Below are 21,421 nucleotides of genomic sequence, written 5' to 3' on the forward strand. Positions count from 1 at the left end.
TCCTCCTCCTCCTCTTCCTCCTTGTCCAACAAGAGAGTCCAAATGTTTTCTCCCGCTTTCCCTGTTGGGTCTTGTTTAAGAGGACGACCCCGTGCGCGTGTGTGTGTGTGTGTGTGTGTGTGTGTGTGTGTGTGTGTGTGTGTGTGTGTGTGTGTGTGTGTGTGTGTGTGTGTGTGTGTGTGTGTGTGTGTGTGTGTGTGTGTGTGTGTGTGTGTGTGTGTCAGGGTTTTGAGAAGTGCCTGGCATGGCCGGATCAAGTCGGGCCAAGGGTTGGGGCTGCACATGCCCACCCCCTTTTTTTTAATTTTTATTATTTGCAACAAAAGGCTTCCAGTGTAAAATAATTGACATGAATGCGTGTATGCTACATGCATGCCAGACCAACAGGAGGCGCTGTAATCCACCCCTACCATTTTGGCCAATCAAAAGCAGCAAGAAAGTGACGATAGCTTTTTTTTTGACTCACGCTTAAATCTAAAGTTAAAACATACAAATTATTTGAATAATAATTCTAATTGTAAAAAAAAAAATGCAGGTCACACTGGCGTTCCAGCCAATCAGAAGTCAATTTAGTCAATCGGAATCTGGAAAAAGTCACTATAGCGGGGGAAGGGTGCATCAGGAAATGGCTTCCTTAAGAAATTGATTTTCTGACCTCTCTTGAAATGTTTTGGCTTTTTATATATGTATTTATTGAGTTTATATTTTGATGAATAACTTGAAACTGCCATTGTTCAAATTGACAGCTGTGTTGCAGCAAGTGGCGCTGTAAACATCACATCGAATCGTTGACAATACAGGAAAACCTATGACTTTTTATTTTTAATTATATATAATTATATATGTAGTGTTGTATGCACAATTTTAAAACATCGTTTTTCTTGCATTAAAGAGCATAAATTAAAAGTAATGAAAAATCCTTTTAAGTTTGCAGTGTAGTTGGCACGGACTGTGAAAAGCGCTGCCGCTTGGCCGATGCCGTGACCATCGACACGCGTGTTATGAGTCAACAGCGCCCTCTGTTGACCCGGTCGAGTAGGCCCCTTGCTAAACATGCCAAGCTGTCGCCTCTTTTCATGGTTTGCCTGTCTGGAGCTGCAGAGGTGGCGAAAGTACTCACACCCTGTACTTGAATAGAAGTACTGATGTTTTTTTGTTTTTTTTAACGGGTTTAAATAGAGGTACTGATTGAAATCTTCCAAAGTGAGAAGCACAGTCTCTGTCTGGAAAGTACTTAAGTAAAAAAAATAATTTTTGCTCTCCAGCTTTATTTTTAACTTAGAAGAGCCTGAGTTATATACAAAATACCCAATAGTATTTTTTAATCAGATATACAAGTAAATATTACAGGTATTGTCGATTTTATAGATTTTTTTTGACTGACCATTGTGTCACCGTTGCTGTGAAAGTCTTCTTCATTCGTGTCTTTTGACCGTATTATACTGCCCCCGGTGGGGAAGTGATGCCAGCCAGAAAGTGTCGCAATCAATTCACCATTTAATTATTTTCATTGCATTTAATTATGTTATTGCTATGTGCTTTATGAAGTCCAAGACTATTAAAAAGCACTAATGAGCCGTCATCATTCACCATCCGTGACCTGATCCAACGCAGTAGCAATACATTGTCCAATATAAAAGAGTGCCGTTTAAATGTTGACACCATTTCCTGGCGGAGCACAAGAAGCAGAAGAAGAAGGGTTTGCTCTCCTGCTCGCCACAGCGGCGATACATTTAACGCCGGGCCATTAATAAAAGATGGTGAGCAATTTTAAGAGCATTAGAAGTTTGATTGCTGCGGGGAAGGCCTCGGGGACTTTCAGAGCCACTAATTATTTATATAAATGAAATGTCATCTTGGCTCTGGCTCAAGTAGACGTAACCTCGGCAGACGCGCTCGCGCGACGGAGGACAGAGATGGCACGACAAAGGCCGTCCTTCCTCGTCAAGCCTTTCCCAGATTACCTGTTCTGTATAGAGGATAAAGAATATATATACAGTAAATTGCATTTTTGTTGAACACGGCATGTAAACGTTGACTGTGCGTGATCGAAAAAAGTAAGCGAACCCTTGGATTTAATTTCTGGTTGACCCTTCTTTGGCAGCGATAACCTCAACCAAACGTTTCCTGTAGTTCCAGATCAGACCTGAACAATGTTCCATTTTGGATCATCCCTCTTTACAAATCTGTTTCAGTTCAGCAATGTTCTTGGGATATCTGGTGTGAATCGCTCTCTTGAGATCATGCCACGGCATCTGTATCGGGTTGAGGTCAGCACTCTGACTAAACCACTCCATAAGGCGTCTTTTCGTCTGTTGAAGCCATGCTGTTGTTTACTTCTGTGCTTTGGGTCATTGTCCTGTTGCATTGAGTTCTTCTGCAAAATATCTTGGTAAGCTTTGAGGTAGCAAAGCAGCTCCAAACCAAGATGCCCTAACTGTATACTATCAGTCTCAATGTGTTGTTCCACTTTGTGGTCAAGTATGTGTTGCTCAACGTGTTATAACAGCCACGTAGATGGTGCTCATTAGTACAGTACAAATACTGTATACAAATATTGTAATTTTATTTGAGTAGTTGTAGTCACAGAGGGGTTTTTTTTTTCTTCCAATCCCATACTGTGCACCATCCTTTATAGGCGCAAACCTTGACACTTGTCCTAACACTTGTTTTTCTTTTTCATCTCAGGTAATCGGAACGCTGTTTGGAGAATCGTCAGGCTGCTCTGTTGGTAAGTTTCTTATTTTGTTTATTTATTTTGGTCGTCTCTTGGACAGGTTGTAAAAGGATTTCATTGTGCTGTACTATTGCATGAGCAGTGGTAAAAACTTTCATTCAATTCCATTAGCCCACCTTTAGCGTTTTGTATTACTTGCTAGCATGAAGCTAAACATACTTTCCTCAGGCAACACTACTGTATGCGGTTGTTTCCGCAATATGTGGAAGGTTCTTTGTTTTATGTTTAGTTTGACGGTAAACTTCAACTGGGAGTGACAAAAAAAACCCGCGTTGTATATCGAAAAACTCACTGTCTGGTCGCTCATATCTCAAGGCACCACTGTACTGGACAGGTGGACAAATTGTGAAACCAAATGTGCGGCTGAAAATTTAACTGGCGCCCCCAACTGGCAGAAATCTGTAGTTGTACACACTTCCAAACTTTTTGGCGAGTGCTTTCAGATTTCATGTATTTTATTTTGTTCTTGTTGCAAGCAGCGACTCCAGCAGATACTAAAGGAAAAAAATAACGCAAACCCGAGTTCACACACACTCTCCCCGGCTCCCTTGATCCTCACCAGTGGGTGCGCTCAATAATACATCAATGTCTCCATTATAGCTTGTATGCGCAGGCAGTTTAGCCTGCACACGGGGTGCGCGGCATACACCACAAATACCGTTTGTGGACACGAGAAATCTTTTAAGTCCAAAGTGTTGCCTCCGAGGGGGCATGCTGAGTGCCGCTGTCGAGCCGTTGGGTACCTGAACGCACCTCGGGGTGTTTAGAAGAAACCGGGCAAAGAGCAAAAAAGTTTTGGCGCGCTCCAATGACACACAGCAACTTCAGACGTCAAACACAAGCCACTAAATGAGCCTGGCCACTTTGTTTGCTAATACAATTCCAAATAAATAAACATTTCCCTATAGGAGCGGTGGATTTGTAAATGGTCTGTTCCTGGGTGAAACCATCCAGATCGTAAAAGCTTTAACCAGTGATTTTTTTAAAGTAACATTTTAACCTTCGTTCTTAAAAAAAGGACAATTAAAAAACGTACATGTTAAATAAATATAGGACAAGTGAGAAATTAATTTTAAAAAAGGAAAAATTTAATTACTTGTAAAAAGCTTAAGTTGCCCTTTTGAAAAATAAAATACATTTTCAAATCTGGCAAAAAAATTATACCCTCCAAAAAAAAGAAATAAAAATAGGCCAACAGATACGAGGACAAACAGTGCACACAATGCAGTTTTTATGAGTCCAAAGTAGGTTAAAAAAGAAAAGACATGAATGTGGCACCCTTGGGGTCAAAGGCCGCGCCCATTTGGATGCGTCAAAGCTCAGCATGACATAAACAATGAGAGGTCCACTTCATGGAAATATGAATATTGCACTCATCTGAAGGCGCAGCGCTTCATTATGCAATGTTTAATATTAATAAAGAAAGTAGATATATTATTCATAAGCTGATTTACTGTGCAATCCGGGAGTGTGTGTGTGTGTGTGTGTGTGTGTGTGTGTGTGTGTGTGTGTGTGTGTGTGTGTGTGCGCGCGCATGTGTGTCCATGTGTTGACGTGAGTGACACATTGAGACGCTCTCTTGCTACGGGCGATACAAGCAGATGACGCTCTTACTCCTTTTCCATCCACCAGTTAAGAGGATTTGTCCGAGCACCGATGAATTTATAATGAATGCAGATTTTAATAGGGGGGCCTAAATGATTCACTGCGGGTGCGTCTCAGAGGTGCGCCCGCCATGTATAGATGAATCAAGGCGGGTCGACCAATGTCATTCAGAAACGTGTTTTTTTTCACGGCAGGTAGTGTTTCTTCATGACATGTCAATTTTAATTGTTTCGGAAATATTAGTAGCCAAATTAGCATGGTTTTGCATGACAGTCGTTGCTCAGGCTCTAAATAATGACAATAGACATGACTTAGGAAGGGTGAAAATATATTACTGAGACTGTATGGTTGATTATGTGTTTTATATATGTATAACTGTATTTTGACGTGCAGCACTATGCCAATCTTCTCAATGAAAATTACTGCAGAAATACAATGTGCATGTGTATCCTTTCAAAGCATAACTCATTTCTCTCTGATTCTAGCACGACGAATAATTTAAGATGGGGCACAAAGCAAAATACATTTCTCTCATTGTAGTATGAGTAATAATTGTGAATGCTGTCAAGAGTCACATTTGATTAAATTAGACGCCACTTGTCCTCTTCTACTTGGATCTGAAATTCATTTTTACAAACGGTGTCAGGTGTCACATTTGATTAAATGAAACATCGGTTTGTCCAAATTGACAAGTAGTTATTTGGCTCCGTCTAGTGTTCGTAATTGCAAGTGCAGCTACTATACAGAAAAGTGCCTCAAACGATAACAGTACAATATTATTATTATGAAAAGAAAATAATCGTAATAAAATGCAGCAGACATATGAAAGGCTTAAAAACAAAAAATTAACGCCAATTGTCACATCTTGTTCAGTCGTGGTTGGGAATTATTATTATTTTTGTTTATTTTTATTTTTGTCGTCGTCGTAGGTTTCAAAACTCGGCGATGGATTAAGCGCAAAATGGAATTCTATTTCTATCTTCGATGTTCATGACGCATAAATTTGCGTGCCATACTTCCAAGTATCGCCAAACGCGCTTAATGACGTCATCTTACGCAACATCCGTTGGAATCCGTCATGGCGACGTTCTTTCCAGTCACAATGGATGCCGCTTGCTAACATATTTGAAGTTGACCAGAAATTGTTCTTGCGAGTCGTCGGGAAGGATTTTTTTACGCCGGTGACTTAATGTTAAAGGTAGGACACGGTCTGTCTTTAGAAACTTGCAAATGTTGGCAATTATTGGCTTTTTTTTTCTAATCGCCGTGACGCTTTCGAAGCGAGCATAGCATGCTAGCTCGCCAGCAACGCATTAATGACAAAGTGAAACGTTCACTTTTTCTACCTCAATTATTTCGCTTTTTAAACAGCCTAGTATCACAAGTGAGGGGTGTTCAGTAATTTAATGTCAGTGCGTGGTGACCTCACGAAGTTGTTCAGGTTCATGTGCTAATTGTGAGCATAATTGAATGTATTGACGTAATGAATGAGGGAATATTGAGCCTCTTAATTAAGTCATAATGGTCTGTACCCGACAGGAGTTTGTGTTTTTTTCTGCTCAACTCACGAGACACTTAATAAACTTTGAAAGCTTAGAAAGTATGTAATTGAAAGGTGATAAGCTTGTGTAGTGCAGTGTGGAATAAAAATTGATTAAAACCGTTTAAAACATATAATATAGATATATACTTTCATGGTGTGAATGTGTGGTGTTTTTGTTCCCCCAACCTTTAGCAGGCGGTCAACGCCGGCCCCTCGTCCTCAGTGCCCTCCCCCCAGCCGACGAAGGAGTCGAAAGAAAATGCAGCGGCGAGCCAACAGGCCATGTTGGACCACATCAAGCCGTGCTGGTATTGGGACAAGAAGGATTTGGCGCACACACCCTCTCAGTCGGAAGGCCTCGACCCGGGCACTGAAGCTCGCTACCGCAGAGAGGGGGCCCGCTTCATATTTGACGTGGGCACACGACTTGGCTTGTATCCTTTTCTTTGACCTGTGTTTCAAAAGCAGCACGTCTTGCGTCTGTGTTTTGCTTCCTTGACAACTGGCAGACATTATGACACACTGGCCACTGGCATCATCTACTTCCACCGCTTCTATATGTTTCACTCTTTCAAGCAGTTTCCCAGATATGTAAGTTGTGTATTATAGTTTTTGTTTTTTTTCATTGAGTGAACAAGTTGCAATTTTTTTAAGGAAAATAATCTTTCTCTAGAAAAATGCATTCGTAGAAAAATCTTACAAGTCCAATTCTCAGAGATTTTTTTTTTAAACTAAGAAAATAGTTTTCAGAAAATGGAGCGTTAACGCAATGTTTGTGTTTGAGGTGACGGGCGCTTGTTGTCTCTTTCTGGCGGGCAAAGTGGAGGAAACGCCCAAAAAGTGTAAAGACATCATCAAGACGGCACGCAGTTTGCTCAACGACGTGCAGTTTGCTCAGTTTGGAGATGACCCCAAGGTGCACCTCGCAACCATTTTTGTGGGAAATAAGTTGACCGCCGTTGCTCGAAAAAGATGCGAGCAAAACGGTGCGTCTGTATTTGTTGCAGGAGGAAGTGATGGTCTTGGAGCGAATCCTTTTGCAGACGATCAAGTTCGACCTGCAGGTGGAGCACCCGTACATGTTCCTCCTGCGTTACGTGAAGCAGCTCAAAGGTTGGCGCGTTGATATTCTATCGTCACGCGAACATGGTCATTGTTGTCATTGAGCGTTGCCAATTAACGTTTGACGTCTTGCGTTTGCGAAAGGGGAGAAGAACAAAGTGTGCAAGGTTCTCCAGATGGCTTGGACCTTCGTCAACGACAGGTGAGGCTGGTGTCATGTGACCGCTCGCATTCATCACCTATTGAACTACGACGGTGAAACGCCACCAGGCTGTGCCGTCAGATTCACTTGAATTTGTTCCCAAATTCAATTTAGTCAATTTAAAAATCATTTTTCTATGCCAGCGATGCAGGCAGAATAAGCAAATGTTCATTGCCATTCACACAACTTGGAGGACAAAGTGGGATTAGGAGAAAAATAGTGCTGACGTAAAATAGTACTTTAGAGAAACTACTTGCTGACGACATAAAAAGTTGTAATATTACTAAAATGTCATTTTCTTCTGGAAAAAAATGTGAACTTGCAACTTGCCTCAAGGTATCGTCCCTTTTCTCTCCCCTTACAGGCATAGCAATTTTCCGCGGATACACGGAAATCCGCCATTTTATTTCTTAAATTGATCATTTTTGTGAATTGTCTCAATCCGTCGAGAAAATTTTAGGAGGGATCAGGTACCTTATTGTCGAGTTTTCACGAGCTCTCCCGATCAGTCTTTCCATCTTCTGATTGTAAACAGCCCTGCGATTGGACGTGTATGACGTCTTACTTGTTGTGATTGGTCGTCCAGGCCACGCCCCTTTCCGCTTTTTTCAGCACAAGCCATTGCCATCCCTGCCCATATCATTGTGGGGGGGGGGGGTTCTGTCTAAATAATTTGAAAAATGACCATGAGTTTTGTTTTTATTTTTGGAGTCTTTTTTTTTTTTCTTCTTCTTGGCAAGATTGCAGGAGAAATCGCAGTCTCTCTCATGTATTTATCAGGAAAACATACTTGGCGTATGCAAAAAAATATATACAGTATATATTGACCTACTACAACAACGGGTGAGGCTTCCAGCAGCCCTGTAGTAACCAAATGGCCCTCCACCCAGCAGCCTGTGCACCATGCTGTCGCTCCAGTGGGAGCCGGAAATCATCGCCGTGGCCGTCATGTACCTGGCGGGCCGCCTGTGCAAGTTCGACATCCAGGAGTGGACGGCCAAGCAGTCGTCCCGCCGCTGGTGGGAGCAGTTTGTCCAGGACGTCCCCGTCGAGCTTCTGGAAGGTACCGCCCGCCATAAGCGCAACATTAAAGACGCTGTTGAAACAAAGTTCGAAAGGAAAGGCCAATGTTGTGTGTCAGACATCTGCCATCAGATCCTGGACTTGTACTCCCACGGCAACAAGCCCATCCCCCAGCAGATGCAGGAAAAGGAGCGGGCGCCCGCCGCCCCCGCCCTGACCCCCACCCCTCCGGTGCCGCCGTTAACCGCCAACCCGCCTCCGCCGCCCAAGAAGGCGTCCCCGCAGGGCGGCAGCCCCACCCGACAACTCAAACGAGCACACGTGAGCGAGCGCCTCATTTGCATCCTTTTCTTGCCTCCGGACACTAAAATCTTGGTTCTCCACGCAGACCTCCCCCAAGGAAGAACCAAAGCCTCCAGGTACAGCCCCCCCCCCCCCCCCATCTCTTTGAATAATATCCATTGATCACGCTTTTAATATTTGAACACGTTTAATCTTCTTTTATCTTCAGAACAAGTTGGATCAAAGATTCCTCGACTGGAGAGCCCCATGCCACCGTTGCCCACCTCGCAGCCGCCGCCTGGTACATACATGCACAAAAAGAAAAACCTCAGGCCTCTTCTGCGCCTTATAAAAGAAAAACACATGCCCTCAAAAGACCTTGTCAAAAATTATGTACGTTCAGAAAAAGAACTTTTTGAGCTTTGTGATATTTTTACAAAAAATGCTCCATTGTGGGGGAAAGTTCATTTTTGAGATTTTTGGGAAGGGAGGAAAAAAGTCCAAATGGAGAACTTCATTCTTCTAGTTTGTTCCCATTCCAAAATAAAATGTTTAATTCTTAGTAAAATTTGCAACATGCTGAGATAAAGTCCGATTTGGGGGGGTGGGGGGAAAATATTCTTTCAATGTTGTGTATGTAAACCATGGGTGTCGTGGAGTGGAAATGTTTGTATTGTATTGTTTTCTTTTCCATTCCAGACCGCAAGCCCGCCGCCCCCGCCCCTCCCGCCGAAGCGGAACCCCCAAGCGAAGCGGCCCCCCCGCCCCCTCACGCGCCGCCGCCCACCCAGCCCCACGCGCCCCCTCCCCTCCCTCACCGGCCGCCCCCGCCGCCGCCTTCCAACTACGTCATGTCCACCAGCGGCTCGTACATGTCGGGCGAGGGTTACCAGAGCCTGCAGTCCATGATGAAGACGGACGCGCCCGCCTACGTGCCCCCCATGCCGCCCACCTACGCCCCCCCGATGCCGCCCTATCACGTGTACCCGCCGCCCACCGCCCCCCCACCGACCCATCCTCCACCCACAGGCTACCCGCCGCCGGCCATGCCTCCCAGCTACCCGCCGCCGGGCTACACCAGCTTCCCTCCGCCGCCGCACATGCCACCAACGCACGTGCCCCCGCCCATCGGCCTCCCCCCTGCCGGGTACCCACCTCCTCCCGTGCCGCAAGGTCAGTCACAGGTTCCCCTGCCCCCGCCCCCTGGCATGCCCATGAATCGCGGCGGCTGGATGAGATGAGATGAGCGTCACTGAATAGATCCTGAAAGTTAGTAGTTATTTTTTTCTTGCCGGAGTCGTACTTTGGTTTGGTGGGTTCACTTCCACGGTGTGTAGTAAGTAGTCTTGTCGTCTCGTCAGGGTTTTTGCGGACCAGGTGAACTTTTCCACCCTCATGTGCCTTAAAGGCGCCTTTCGGCTTCCCCTTCTCACCTTTGTGTCAAATTGGCGCTTGGGAAAAAATAAATGGCTTTTTTTTTTGTTCAGTTTGCTTCTGTTGTTGTGTCGTGAGAGAACTGTTGTCGACAGTCGTCGTTTATTGGTCGTAACAGTTTTCCTAGCTCATCAGGTTTTTGAGAGATTTGGATTTGTTGTCTTTAAAGTTTGGCCTCTAAAAGCCTGTATAAGACAGATGTTTGCCATGCATTACAAATTATAATTGACGTTTCCAGGAAAAGAAATCCACTTGTTGAACCTGACCCTTCATTCTTAAATATTACAATGACTATACATGCTAGACAAATCTAGATAAGTTTACTTGCCCCCCCAAAAAACCCCAACCAATTAATTTATTTTTATTTTTATCAGTGTTAAGTACCGTATTTTCCGCACTATAAAGGCGCCTTGTGTTGTATGTCCATGACGATATGTCGACCCCAAGATGGCTCCTTGCTTACAATAATTTGCTTTTGGTTCAGTGAACTGTCGCTGCTTTATTAAATACGTTTCTGTTACAGCGCCGAAAGAAGGAGAGCTGCGGTGTTGTTTTTTTTAAAACGCCCACTTTATGAATGCTTTTCACCATCTCAACAAATACAGGTAATCTCTTTGTCCGTCTCCGTGCCTTTTCTTCCGTTCCACTCGAGATGTGTTCATGACCGCCTCCGAAAAACTTAAATTAACGATTCCTTCAATGAAACTACGAAAATTGAAAATAATGCATCGAAAGAGAAAATCAAGCCAGGAAATCACAAAATAAATTCTATAGCCCCCCCCCCGAATTTATTTTGTGATTTCCCCGTTTGTGAATACAGGACACAACAAAGGAATAAATAAACACTCCTGAGACAGTCCGGTCTCCTCCATTTTACTGACATCTGATCGTTTTGTTGGTGCTACGCTCAAGGAAATCTCAAAATAAATTCTGTAGGGGGGGGGGGGGGGCTATAGAATTTATTTTGAGATTTCCTCCCTTGATTTTCTGTTTTGATGCATTATTTTCAATTTTCGTAGTTTCATTGAAGTACTGTAATCGTTAATTTACGTTTTTCGGAGGCGGTCATGAACGCCTCGAGTCGAACGGAAGGAGCGTAGCTCCATCTAGTGGATGCATTGTAGATTGTATTTTCTTTCCAAGCTATTAATAGTCGAACACTAGTTGGTACTATTCAGTCTCCTTCCTTTTCCAGCTCAACAGTATTTTATTTTATAGCAACACTGCCACCTAGTGTACAGTCAGAACATAACAAGTGATCTACGTTTTTGAGACTTACACTTAAATCGGGCGAGCTTAATGTAATAAAGTAAAAGTAGTTAATTCTGAACCAAAATAAGTTCCATAATAAAAAGAAGTACTTTGCAATAAAATTACTTTGACCAGCACAATTGTGTCCCAAAAATGACGTCCTGATGTAAATGTACTTTCCCAGTGGTGCCACAGGGGGGCAGTGTCGTTGCAAAAATGAAGCAAGCGGAAGCGCCGTTGAGTCAACTCGTGTTTTATTTTCTCTCCTTATTCTAAACGTGGCCCAGACCACCGGCTGCGGTCTCCTCAAGTGCGTTGAGATGGACGGGTAGACGTTACAGTCATGCGAGCCACGACGGGCGGGAATGTCAAACGTGTACAAGTCCAAATGTCTATATACAATTTTCCTGCAAAAGAGAATCATGGCTTCCAGTCGTTTCCTCGAACAGAAAAAAAAGGACACTTTTTACTGGGAGTTAGTGGATTTCAAATTAATATTAAGGCCACACTGAAGGAGGGAGGAAAAAATGCAGTCGCAGTTTAGTACCAATGGTATGATGAAGACAAGGACAAGATTAAACTAAAAAATATTTTTTTAAAGCGCTTTTGTCATCTAAACATCGCTGAAGAAAAAAACTGACTCTCAGAGACAGATTTCTTGATCAAACATAGCTTTTTTGCTAAATAATTTTTTAAAATCCCATTAAACTGAGGCCTGAAAAAAATGGTTTCAACTTCTCAAGGAAAAACAAATTCTCGGAAAATATGATTTTTGTTGTTTGTTTGAATTCTAGAAAAGTACAATGTAAAATAAAAAGCCCTGCAACTGTTGGCGAAAAAAACCTTCGGTTAAGTATTTAAATAAATAAATAAAATTACCATATTTTCTGCACTATAAGGCGCCTTTTGTTGTATGGTCATTATGCTTCACATGCTTCCAATGTTATAACTTGCTGTTGGTTCAGTGAACTGTGTCGCTGCTTTATTAAATAAGTTTTTGTTGTAGCTCTGAAAAAAGGAGAGCTGAGGTGTTGTTGTTTTTTTTGAAACGCACACTTTATTAATGGTTTTCAGTCTCAACAAATACAGGTACATCTTTGTCCATCTCCGTGCCTTCTCTTCTTCCGTTCCACTAGAGATGCGTTCACAACTGCCTCCGAAAAACGTAAATTAACGATTCCTTCAATGGAGCTATGAAAATTGAAAATAACTCGTCAAAAGAGAAAATCAAGCCAGGAAATCACAAAATAAATTCTCTAGCCCTCCCTACAAAATTTATTTTGTGATTTCCTCGTTTGTGAATACACAACAAAGGAATAAACAGTTCTGAGAGAGTCCAGTCTCTGACATTTTACTGACATCTGATTGCTCTGTTGGAGCTACGCTCAAGGAAATACCAACAGAACGATCAGATGTCAGTAAAATGTAGGAGACTGGACTGTCTCAGAAGTGTTTATTTACAGTATATGTTGTGCATTCACAAGTGAGGAAATCACAAAATAAATTCTGTGATTTCATCGCTTGATTTTTTTGTTTTGATGCATTTTCAATTCTTGTCGTTTCATTGAAATAATCGTTAATTTTCGTTTTTCAGAGGCAGTCGTGAACGCCTCGAGTCGAACGGAAGGAGCGTAGCTCCATCTAGTGGATGCATTGTAGATTGCGTTTTATAATCCAGTACATCCAATATATGAAAAAAATAGGCCATTCATTGAAGGTGCGCCTCATAATCCAGTGCACCTTTTAGTGTGGAAAATACGGTACAGAGAAATGGTGGATGTGGAAAATATACTGAAAGGAACCCATTTTCCAAAGACTTCTAGAAAAGCAACAACTCTCGACAGATTTCCCCTCAAAAGCCCACCTTTTTTTGGGGGGGCGGGAACGCTACTTTTGTGGAAAAAAATTGTCGAATTCAAAACGCATCTTTTCTGAAAAAGAAGCCCATCTTACATAAAGGATTTAAGTTAAAGCTTCACGACAAAAAAAAAAAAATACTGGGTAAAACTAAGACAAGCAATTTTTTTTAATCGCTTATTTTAAAAAATTGGGCTGAATTCGATTTTAAATACTGTACTTCAGTATGTAAGCTACTATTGCACTAAGGTTGCAAAGGGTTTTGTTATTCAGTGTGGCCCTAATACACAGAGGACATGTTTGATTCTGGAAGTGAAAACTTAATCATTATCACAGTTACCGCCGCGTGCTCTTGCTTCTGACATCAGGATGTGTTTTTTTTTTGTAGTACTTTTTTACTTTTTTTAAAGGAGGGTTGGGGTACGGCTAACAGGTCAAGACCGCGTGTTGTCCGAACCGTAAAAAGTTGTGGAAAAACATGCACAACTATTGCAAAGCGAGTCGCTTTCCGCTTCAACGCGACGCCGACCTGAGAGTGTGATTGTCGAGCATGCACACAGCATCCAAACAGGCTCGTTTCATTGTTTCAAAAGTCCAAGAAAAAAAACCCCCAAAACTTGAAATCGGCTTGATATCCCTTGAAAGAACTCGTCGACACCGGATAAAGAAAGATTATTCACAATGTAACCAAACGTCGCCTCCGCCCTTTAAATGTTTGATCACATGGCAGCACTAAAAATCGCACCTACGTTATTAGCGCAACGCTCAAAAAGGAAGGCGGGGGAGATACTACGAGAATAAAGTCAGAACGCTCGATTTGATTATTTTTCTAGAATAACTACAGGATAGTTAAAAGGGGGAATTTTTAAAAAACGGTTGTGACTTTGGTGGATTCTAAATTACACGTGGGAGGGGTTCACATTATTGCTAAAATTATAATTACCTACTTTTACTGATGTACTGTTCAACTTTGACTTTTTGATTTTTTTTTTCCCTTTTCTTTTATTAAGATGAAGAAAAGAACTCGTACTACTCTCCCCCCTCCCCCAAGATGTTTTGTTTTCCCCAAAAGGTTATTTTTAGAAAGAGATCATTTTGGGAAAATAGTTGTTAGAGCCAACTTCATTCTTGCAATGTTTCGATTTTCTTGAAGCTAAAAATCTACAATTTCACCGCACTATTCTTTTTTGTAATTTTCTAACTTTATCCACGCAGTATTATTTTTTTCATTCTGAGCATGGCCTTAATATGTATTGGCGAAACCAAAAACCAAAGTAAAATGGTAACAATGAAATGTTCCTATTTTTGTTTGTTTGTTTATACAGAATATACACAAAATGTGCTAAGTCACAGTGCATCCACACGACTTAACACTAACAACCATTTATATTTTTTTTCCTCGCTAGTGACTTTGTGAATGATTCGTGAACAACGATAAGAAATTACAGTTTTCAGCGTTAAGCTACACTTAAATCGTATCATATGACTTTTCGTAATGTTTTGTATTGCGTGATACTAGCAAGAAACCCGATACGCTCAAACCTCATTGTACTCGGAACGCGATACCCAGGACAGGAGTGAGAGGGGGGAGTGCTCATTTCCAAAAATATTGAAGATTTCGGCCACCCTTTGCGGCAACTGTGCTTGAAACCACGTCGCGTTGGCACCTTCCGTCTCCGGGCCCCCAAAAAATAGTCATGTAGCCGCAACATCGTGGCAAAGGTCAAAACTAGCGCGCGCTAGCTTATCCTGGTACTGGCGGTGTGATGGGTATTCCAGTTGGTTCCAGGGTGGTGGACGTCGCGCACGGCCACCCCCCTGCTGGCGGGGAAGCGCTACAGCGGCCCCTTGAACTGGTTGCCTGACAGGTGCTGGCGGACTGAAAGCTTCGAGCCGGCTGCATCGCCGAGCTTCCTCCACACCACCTGCACAAGCGGCAAACAAGTGCAGGACTTTTTGTCAGAGCGTAATTTGGACCCAAAAACAACCCCCCCCCCCCCCCAAAAAAAACCTGAAAAACGCTTTACTACAACACAGGCGCACGACATAGCTCGAGGGACATAATAAACCACTATAACCATTTCCAAACAAAATGGCCGCTAACATTTTATAGATGCTCCCACCCTTGTGAAGTTAAGCGGAATGGATGGATGGCATATGAAAAAAAATATATATCATGTGGAATCCTGCTTTTGAACGCATGTCAATGTGTTTTGCCTCATTTTGTGTGCGTACATATTTGGTCACGACTGCTCCCTGAGTTTGTTGTATCACTGTCCAATATGTTTGTGTTACCCATTTGTTGAAATGTGATTTTATGGGTGTAAAGCAGGGGTGAGCAATTCCAGTCCTGGAGGGCCGACGTCCCGCCGTCTCTCCCTGTTGCGACACATCCGATTCAAATGATCGGGTTCAAGATCAGGCTTTCGCAGAGCTTGCTGATGAGCCGATCACTTGAATCAGGTGTGTCGCGACAGGGAGAGATGGGAAACCGTGAAGGAGAGCGGGGGCCCTCCAGGACCGGAATGACTGGACTTGCCCACCGCTGCTTTCAACTCATAAAAAAATGGAAGTGTTGTCGTCAATGCTGGGAGGGAGTGAAAAAGATAGCGAGAAAGACACAGCGGAGGCCATCGTCTTCTCATGAGTGGAATGACCTGATTTGGTGAATAAAAAAGTGACCGTGGGAGACGGTGCTTCCCCTTTGTTTTTGCCAAACTTTTCGTTGCAGCCCAGAATAGCAAATGCAATACTTAGAACACAGTTAGCAAGAACAAAACAACAAAAAGGGTCTGTGTGTGTGTGTGTGTGAGAGAGAGGGATGCTGACGCTATTCTCAAATTGGGATTTTGTTTTTTATAATTGAGAAGTTGATATTTCGTTGATTTTTCTCAAAAGTGCAACTGTTTCAATTCTTGAAAAATACAACTCTGTACCAACACACTTTGATTCTCTCCTCTTTCATCTCAAATTGCTTTAAAGCGTCCGTGTTTTATGTGATGTGTTCATCATTTTCCATTATGTTAACTGTTAAGCGCTTTGTTACAGCTGCTGCTGTTGGGAAAGCACTTTTTAAATCAGGATGTATTGTACATTGTAGTACGCGGACGTTTCAGAAATTTTGTAACATCTTACGTACGTTGCACATCTCCCTGACGATGGCCTTCTCTTTCTCACTGAGGTCATCCTCGTAATCTTCGGGAACTTGCTTGTCCAAGTTCTCGTGGACCTCCAGAACCTGCGGGGGGGGGGGGGGGGGGGCGTTTGTAGAGCGGCCAAACAAAACTCAAAAGTGTGACGGATACCCCGCCGCCCCTTCACTCACCTTCATGGCATGCACCACGGCCTCCGGCTTCTGCACGCATGATAAGTATCCCGTGGCCGGAGACGATTCGCTGGTAGGGAGGCGGCCCGAAACCTGGACGTGAACGCCAACTTTAGCATGAGCGTACATGGCGGTCAGTGACGGCTTGAACCAATCACATCTCACTTTTGTCACCAGTCTGCTGTGTGTGTGTGTGTGTGTGTGTGTGTGTGTGTGTGTGTGTGTGTGTGTGTGTGTGTGTGTGTGTGTGTGTGTGAGATCTGACCACATTGTGCAGGGCATCCTGGCGTTGAGGCAGGGAGGACAGCTGCGACTCTGAGTGGTACTGGGTCGTCCCTTTGCGCAGGGCTCGCAAATCACCTGGATGACACTGAGTACACGGTGTTTGAGGTTGGTCAATGCGAATATATAAATACAAATGAGTCCATAAAAAGTGCATTCGGTTTGAACCCGCAGCCGCAGAACAGAAAGCAGAACAGCCAGAGCAGAACCAAATTGAATCAGATTTTAGAATTAGATTTTTTTTTTTAATTTTCGAAGAGAACTATGTTGTGTGAGGCATGAAAAAAAACATACGTAGTAATGTGTTTCTACAATAAAACACCATTGGTAGTATTTTGTTTCTTCTTTGAACGAAAATGTAGCATGTTGGAAAAAAAAAACCCTGTACAGTAATTAAATAGTTCATGATTAGGAAGGCATTTCAAAAAAAGTTTATTTGTTATTTAGTAAACCTTGTATACTAATTCGATGTAGACGAAGCCGAAAACCCCCCACCAAGTATAGTAAGGCGTTTTTAGCGAAAAAAACGACCATGTATAGTAAGGCGTTTTTAGCCGAAAAAAACGACAGTATAGTAAGGCGTTTTTAGCCCGAAAAAAAAGACGTAGTATAGTAAGGCGTTTTTAGCCCGAAAAAAACGACGTAGTATAGTAAGGCGTTTTTAGCCCGAAAAAAACGACATAGTATAGTAAGGCGTTTTTAGCCGAATAAAACGACATAGTATAGTAAGGCGTTTTTCGCCCGAAAAAAACGACATAGTATAGTAAGGCGTTTTTAGACGAAAAAAACGACATAGTATAGTAAGGCGTTTTTAGCCCGAAAAAAACGACATAGTATAGTAAGGCGTTTTTCGCCTGAAAAAAACGATCATGTATAGTAAGACGTTTTTAGCCCGAAAAAAACGACATAGTATAGTATGGCGTTTTTAGCCGAAAAAAACGACCATGTATAGTAAGGCGTTTTTAAACGACATAGTATAGTAAGGCGTTTTTAGCCGAATAAAACGACATAGTATAGTAAGGCGTTTTTAGCCGAATAAAACGACATAGTATAGTAAGAAGTTTTTCGCCCCGAAAAAAACGACATAGTGTAGTAAGGTGTTTTTAGCCGAAAAAACGACAAATAGTAAGGCGTTTTTCGCCCGAAAAAACCGTCATAGTATAGTAAGGTGTTTTTCGCCCGAAAAAACCGACATACTATAGTAAGGCGTTTTTAGCCGAATAAAACGACATAGTATAGTAAGGCGTTTTTAGCCCGAAAAAAACGACATAGTATAGTAAGGCGTTTTTAGCCCGAAAAAAACGACATAGTATAGTAAGGCGTTTTTAGCCGAAAAAAACGACATCGTATAGTATGGCGTTTTTAGCCCGAAAAAAACGACAGTATAGTAAGGCGTTTTTAGCCCGGAATAAAACGACATAGTATAGTAAGGTGTTTTTAGACGAAAAAAACGACATACTATAGTAAGGCGTTTTTAGCAGGAAAAAAAGACCATGTATAGTAAGGCGTTTTTAAACGACATAGTATAGTAAGGCGTTTTTAGCCCGAAAAAATGACAGTAAAGTAAGGCGTTTTAGGCCGGAAAAAACGGTCAGTTGAACCAGGGTTGCCTGGACTGAACACCTGCATGTGTACCCCTACACTGCCAGTGACTGTGACTTGACCTGAACGGTAGGTGTATTTGGCATGCACTATGGAGGGTTGCCAGTTAAAAAGAAAAAGTATTTGGTGTTGTATTTTCACACATCACCAAGCGGGGTTCGAACCGGGGTTGTCTGGACCGAACACCTGCATGTGTACCCCTACACTGCCAGTGACTGTGACTTGACCTGAACGGTAGGTGTATTTGGCATGCACTATGGAGGGTTGCCAGTTAAAAAAAAAGTATTTGGTGTTGTATTTTCACACATCACCAAGCGGGGTTCGAACCGGGGTTGTCTGGACCGAACACCTGCATGTGTACCCCTACACTGCCAGTGACTGTGACTTGACCTGAACGGTAGGTGTATTTGGCATGCACTATGGAGAGTTTACAGAAGAAAAAATAATAAAAAAGCAAAGTGTTTGGCATATTTTATTTTCACATGTGACTGAGCGGGGTTTGAACCCAGGGAGCCTGGACCGAAAGCCAGCGCGTGTGTCTCTATACTATGTCGTTTTTTTCGGGCTAAAAACGCCTTATGTCGTTTTTTTCGGGCTAAAAACGCCTTACTATACTATGTCGTTTTTTTCAACTAAAAACGCCTTACTATACTGTCGTTTTTTTCGGGCTAAAAACGCCTTACTATACTATGTCGTTTTTTTCGGCTAAAAACGCCTTACTATACTATGTCGTTTTTTTCGGGCTAAAAACGTCTTACTATACATGATCGTTTTTTTCAGGCGAAAAACGCCTTACTATACTATGTCTTTTTTTTCGGGCTAAAAACGCCTTACTATACTGTCGTTTTTTTCAACTAAAAACGCCTTACTATACTATGTCGTTTTTTTCGGGCTAAAAACGTCTTACTATACATGATCGTTTTTTTCAGGCGAAAAACGCCTTACTATACTATGTCTTTTTTTTCGGGCTAAAAACGCCTTACTATGCAATGTCGTTTTTTTCGGCTAAAAACGCCTTACTTTACTGTCGTTTTTTTCGGGCTAAAAACGCCATACTATATACTATGTCGGTTTTTTTCGTCTAAAAACGCCTTACTATACTATGTGGTTTTTTTCGTCTAAAAACGCCTTACTATACTCTGTCGTTTTTTTCGGGCTAAAAACGCCTTACTATACTATGTCGTTTTTTTCGGGCTAAAAACGCCTTACTATACTGTCGTTTTTTTCGGGCTAAAAACGCCTTACTATACTATGTCTTTTTTTTCGGCTAAAGACGCCTTACTATATACTATGTCGTTTTTTGCGGCTAAAGACGCCTTACTATAGTAAGGCGTTTTTTTCGGGCGAAAAACGCCTTACTATACTATGTCGTTTTTTCGGCTAAAAACGCCTTACTATACTATGTCATTTTTTTCGGGCTAAAAACGCCTTACTATACATGGTCGTTTTTTTCAGGCGAAAAACGCCTTACTATACATGGTCGTTTTTTTCAGGCGAAAAACGCCTTACTATACTATGTCTTTTTTTCGGGCTAAAAACGCTTTACTATACATGGTCGTTTTTTCCTGCTAAAAACGCCTTACTATACTATGTCGTTTTTTTCGGCTAAAAACGCTTTACTATACATGGTCGTTTTTTTCCTGCTAAAAACGCCTTACTATATATACTATGTCGTTTTTTTCGGGCTAAACACGCCTTACTATACATGGTCGTTTTCTTCGGGCTAAACACGCCTTACTATTCTTTGTCGTTTTTTTTCGGCTAAAAACACCATACTATACTGTCGTTTTTTTCAGGCTAAAAACGCCTTACTATATATACTATGTCGTTTTTTTCGGCTAAAAACGCCTTACTATACTATGTCGTTTTTTTCGGCTAAAAACACCTTACTATACTATGTCGTTTTTTTTCGGGCTAAAAACGCCTTACTATACATGGTCGTTTTTTTCGGGCTAAACACGCCTTACTATACATGGTCGTTTTCTTCGGGCTAAACACGCCTTACTATTCTTTGTCGTTTTTTTCGGCTAAAAACACCATACTATACTGTCGTTTTTTTCAGGCTAAAAACGCCTTACTATATATACTATGTCGTTTTTTTCGGGCTAAAAACGCCTTACTATACATGGTCGTTTTTTTCAGGCGAAAAACGCCTTACTATACTATGTCGTTTTTTTCGGCTAAAAACACCTTACTATACTATGTCTTTTTTTGGGCTAAAAACGCCTTACTATGTCGTTTTTTTCGGGCTAAAAACGCCTTACTATACTATTTCGTTTTTTTCGGGCTAAACACGCCTTACTATACATGGTCGTTTTCTTCGGGCTAAACACGCCTTACTATTCTTTGTCGTTTTTTTCGGCTAAAAACACCATACTATACTGTCGTTTTTTTCAGGCTAAAAACGCCTTACTATATATACTATGTCGTTTTTTTCGGCTAAAGACGCCTTACAATACTATGTCGTTTTTTTCGGCTAAAAACGCCTTACTATACTATGTCGTTTTTTTCAGCTAAAAACGCCTTACTATACTATGTCGTTTTTTTTCAGGCTAAAAACGCCTTACTATACTATGTCGTTTTTTTCGGGCTAAAAACGCCTTACTATACATGGTCGTTTTTTTCAGGCGAAAAACGCCTTACTATTATACTATGTCGTTTTTTTCGGGCTAAAAACGCCTTACTATACATGGTCGTTTTTTTCAGGCGAAAAACGCCTTACTATACTATGTCGTTCTTTTCGGCTAAAAATGCCTTACTATACTATGTCTTTTTTTTGGGCTAAAAACGCCTTACTATGTCGTTTTCTTCGGGCTAAAAACGCCTTACTATACTATGTCGTTTTTTTTCCTGCTAAAAACGCCTTACTATACATGGTCGTTTTTTTCCTGCTAAAAACGCCTTACTATACTATGTCGTTTTTTTCCGGCTAAAAACGCCTTACTATACTATGTCGTTTTTTTCCGGCTAAAAACGCCTTACTATACTATGTCGTTTTTTTCGGCTAAAAACGGCTTTCTATACTATGTCGTTTTCTTCGGGCTAAAACTGCCTTACTATTCTATGTCGTTTTTTTCGGCTAAAAACGCTTTACTATACATGGTCGTTTTTTTCCTGCTAAAAACGCCTTACTATACTATGTCGTTTTTTTCCTGCTAAAAACGCCTTACTATACTATGTCGTTTTTTTCGGCTAAAAACACCTTAAGATAAGATA

The 21,421-nt window shown here is 41.8% G+C and overlaps 2 protein-coding genes across 5 annotated transcripts in view; one reads left to right on the top strand and one right to left on the bottom strand.

The window, feature by feature from the left end:
* The first annotated feature begins 5,407 nt into the window (after nt 1-5,407).
* Nucleotides 5,408-9,940, top strand: LOC147185767 (cyclin-K-like). 3 transcript variants are annotated; one of them, XM_086104567.1, is made up of 11 exons: nt 5,408-5,540; nt 6,078-6,319; nt 6,395-6,476; nt 6,670-6,801; nt 6,893-6,998; nt 7,092-7,149; nt 8,040-8,212; nt 8,291-8,493; nt 8,561-8,591; nt 8,684-8,755; nt 9,154-9,940. In XM_086104567.1, exons 1-11 carry the CDS (start codon nt 5,532-5,534, stop codon nt 9,693-9,695), a joined length of 1,650 nt encoding a protein of 549 aa, XP_085960693.1. In that variant the 5' UTR covers nt 5,408-5,531; the 3' UTR covers nt 9,696-9,940. The 3 variants fall into 3 exon arrangements, with proteins under 3 accessions (XP_085960693.1, XP_085960694.1, XP_085960695.1); XM_086104568.1 differs by having other exon boundaries at nt 8,043-8,212; XM_086104569.1 differs by having other exon boundaries at nt 5,425-5,540; nt 6,081-6,319.
* Nucleotides 9,941-11,376: 1,436 nt separating this feature from the next.
* LOC147185768 (coiled-coil domain-containing protein 85C-B-like) overlaps nt 11,377-21,421 on the bottom strand; it is a 43,262-nt gene continuing 33,217 nt past the window's right edge. For both annotated transcript variants that reach the window (XM_086104338.1, XM_086104337.1), the window contains 4 exons: nt 16,587-16,691; nt 16,322-16,414; nt 16,136-16,234; nt 11,377-14,921 (listed from right to left, as the gene is read on the bottom strand). In XM_086104338.1, coding sequence (XP_085960464.1) covers nt 14,832-14,921; nt 16,136-16,234; nt 16,322-16,414; nt 16,587-16,691 — 387 coding nt within the window. In that variant the 3' untranslated portion in view covers nt 11,377-14,831. The remainder of the gene's footprint in view (nt 14,922-16,135; nt 16,235-16,321; nt 16,415-16,586; nt 16,692-21,421) is intronic.

Source organism: Hippocampus guttulatus, chromosome 23 (genome assembly GCF_054856545.1).
Source record: "Hippocampus guttulatus isolate MCC_2025c chromosome 23, RoL_Hgut_1.0, whole genome shotgun sequence".
Classification (NCBI taxonomy): Eukaryota; Metazoa; Chordata; class Actinopteri; order Syngnathiformes; family Syngnathidae; genus Hippocampus; species Hippocampus guttulatus.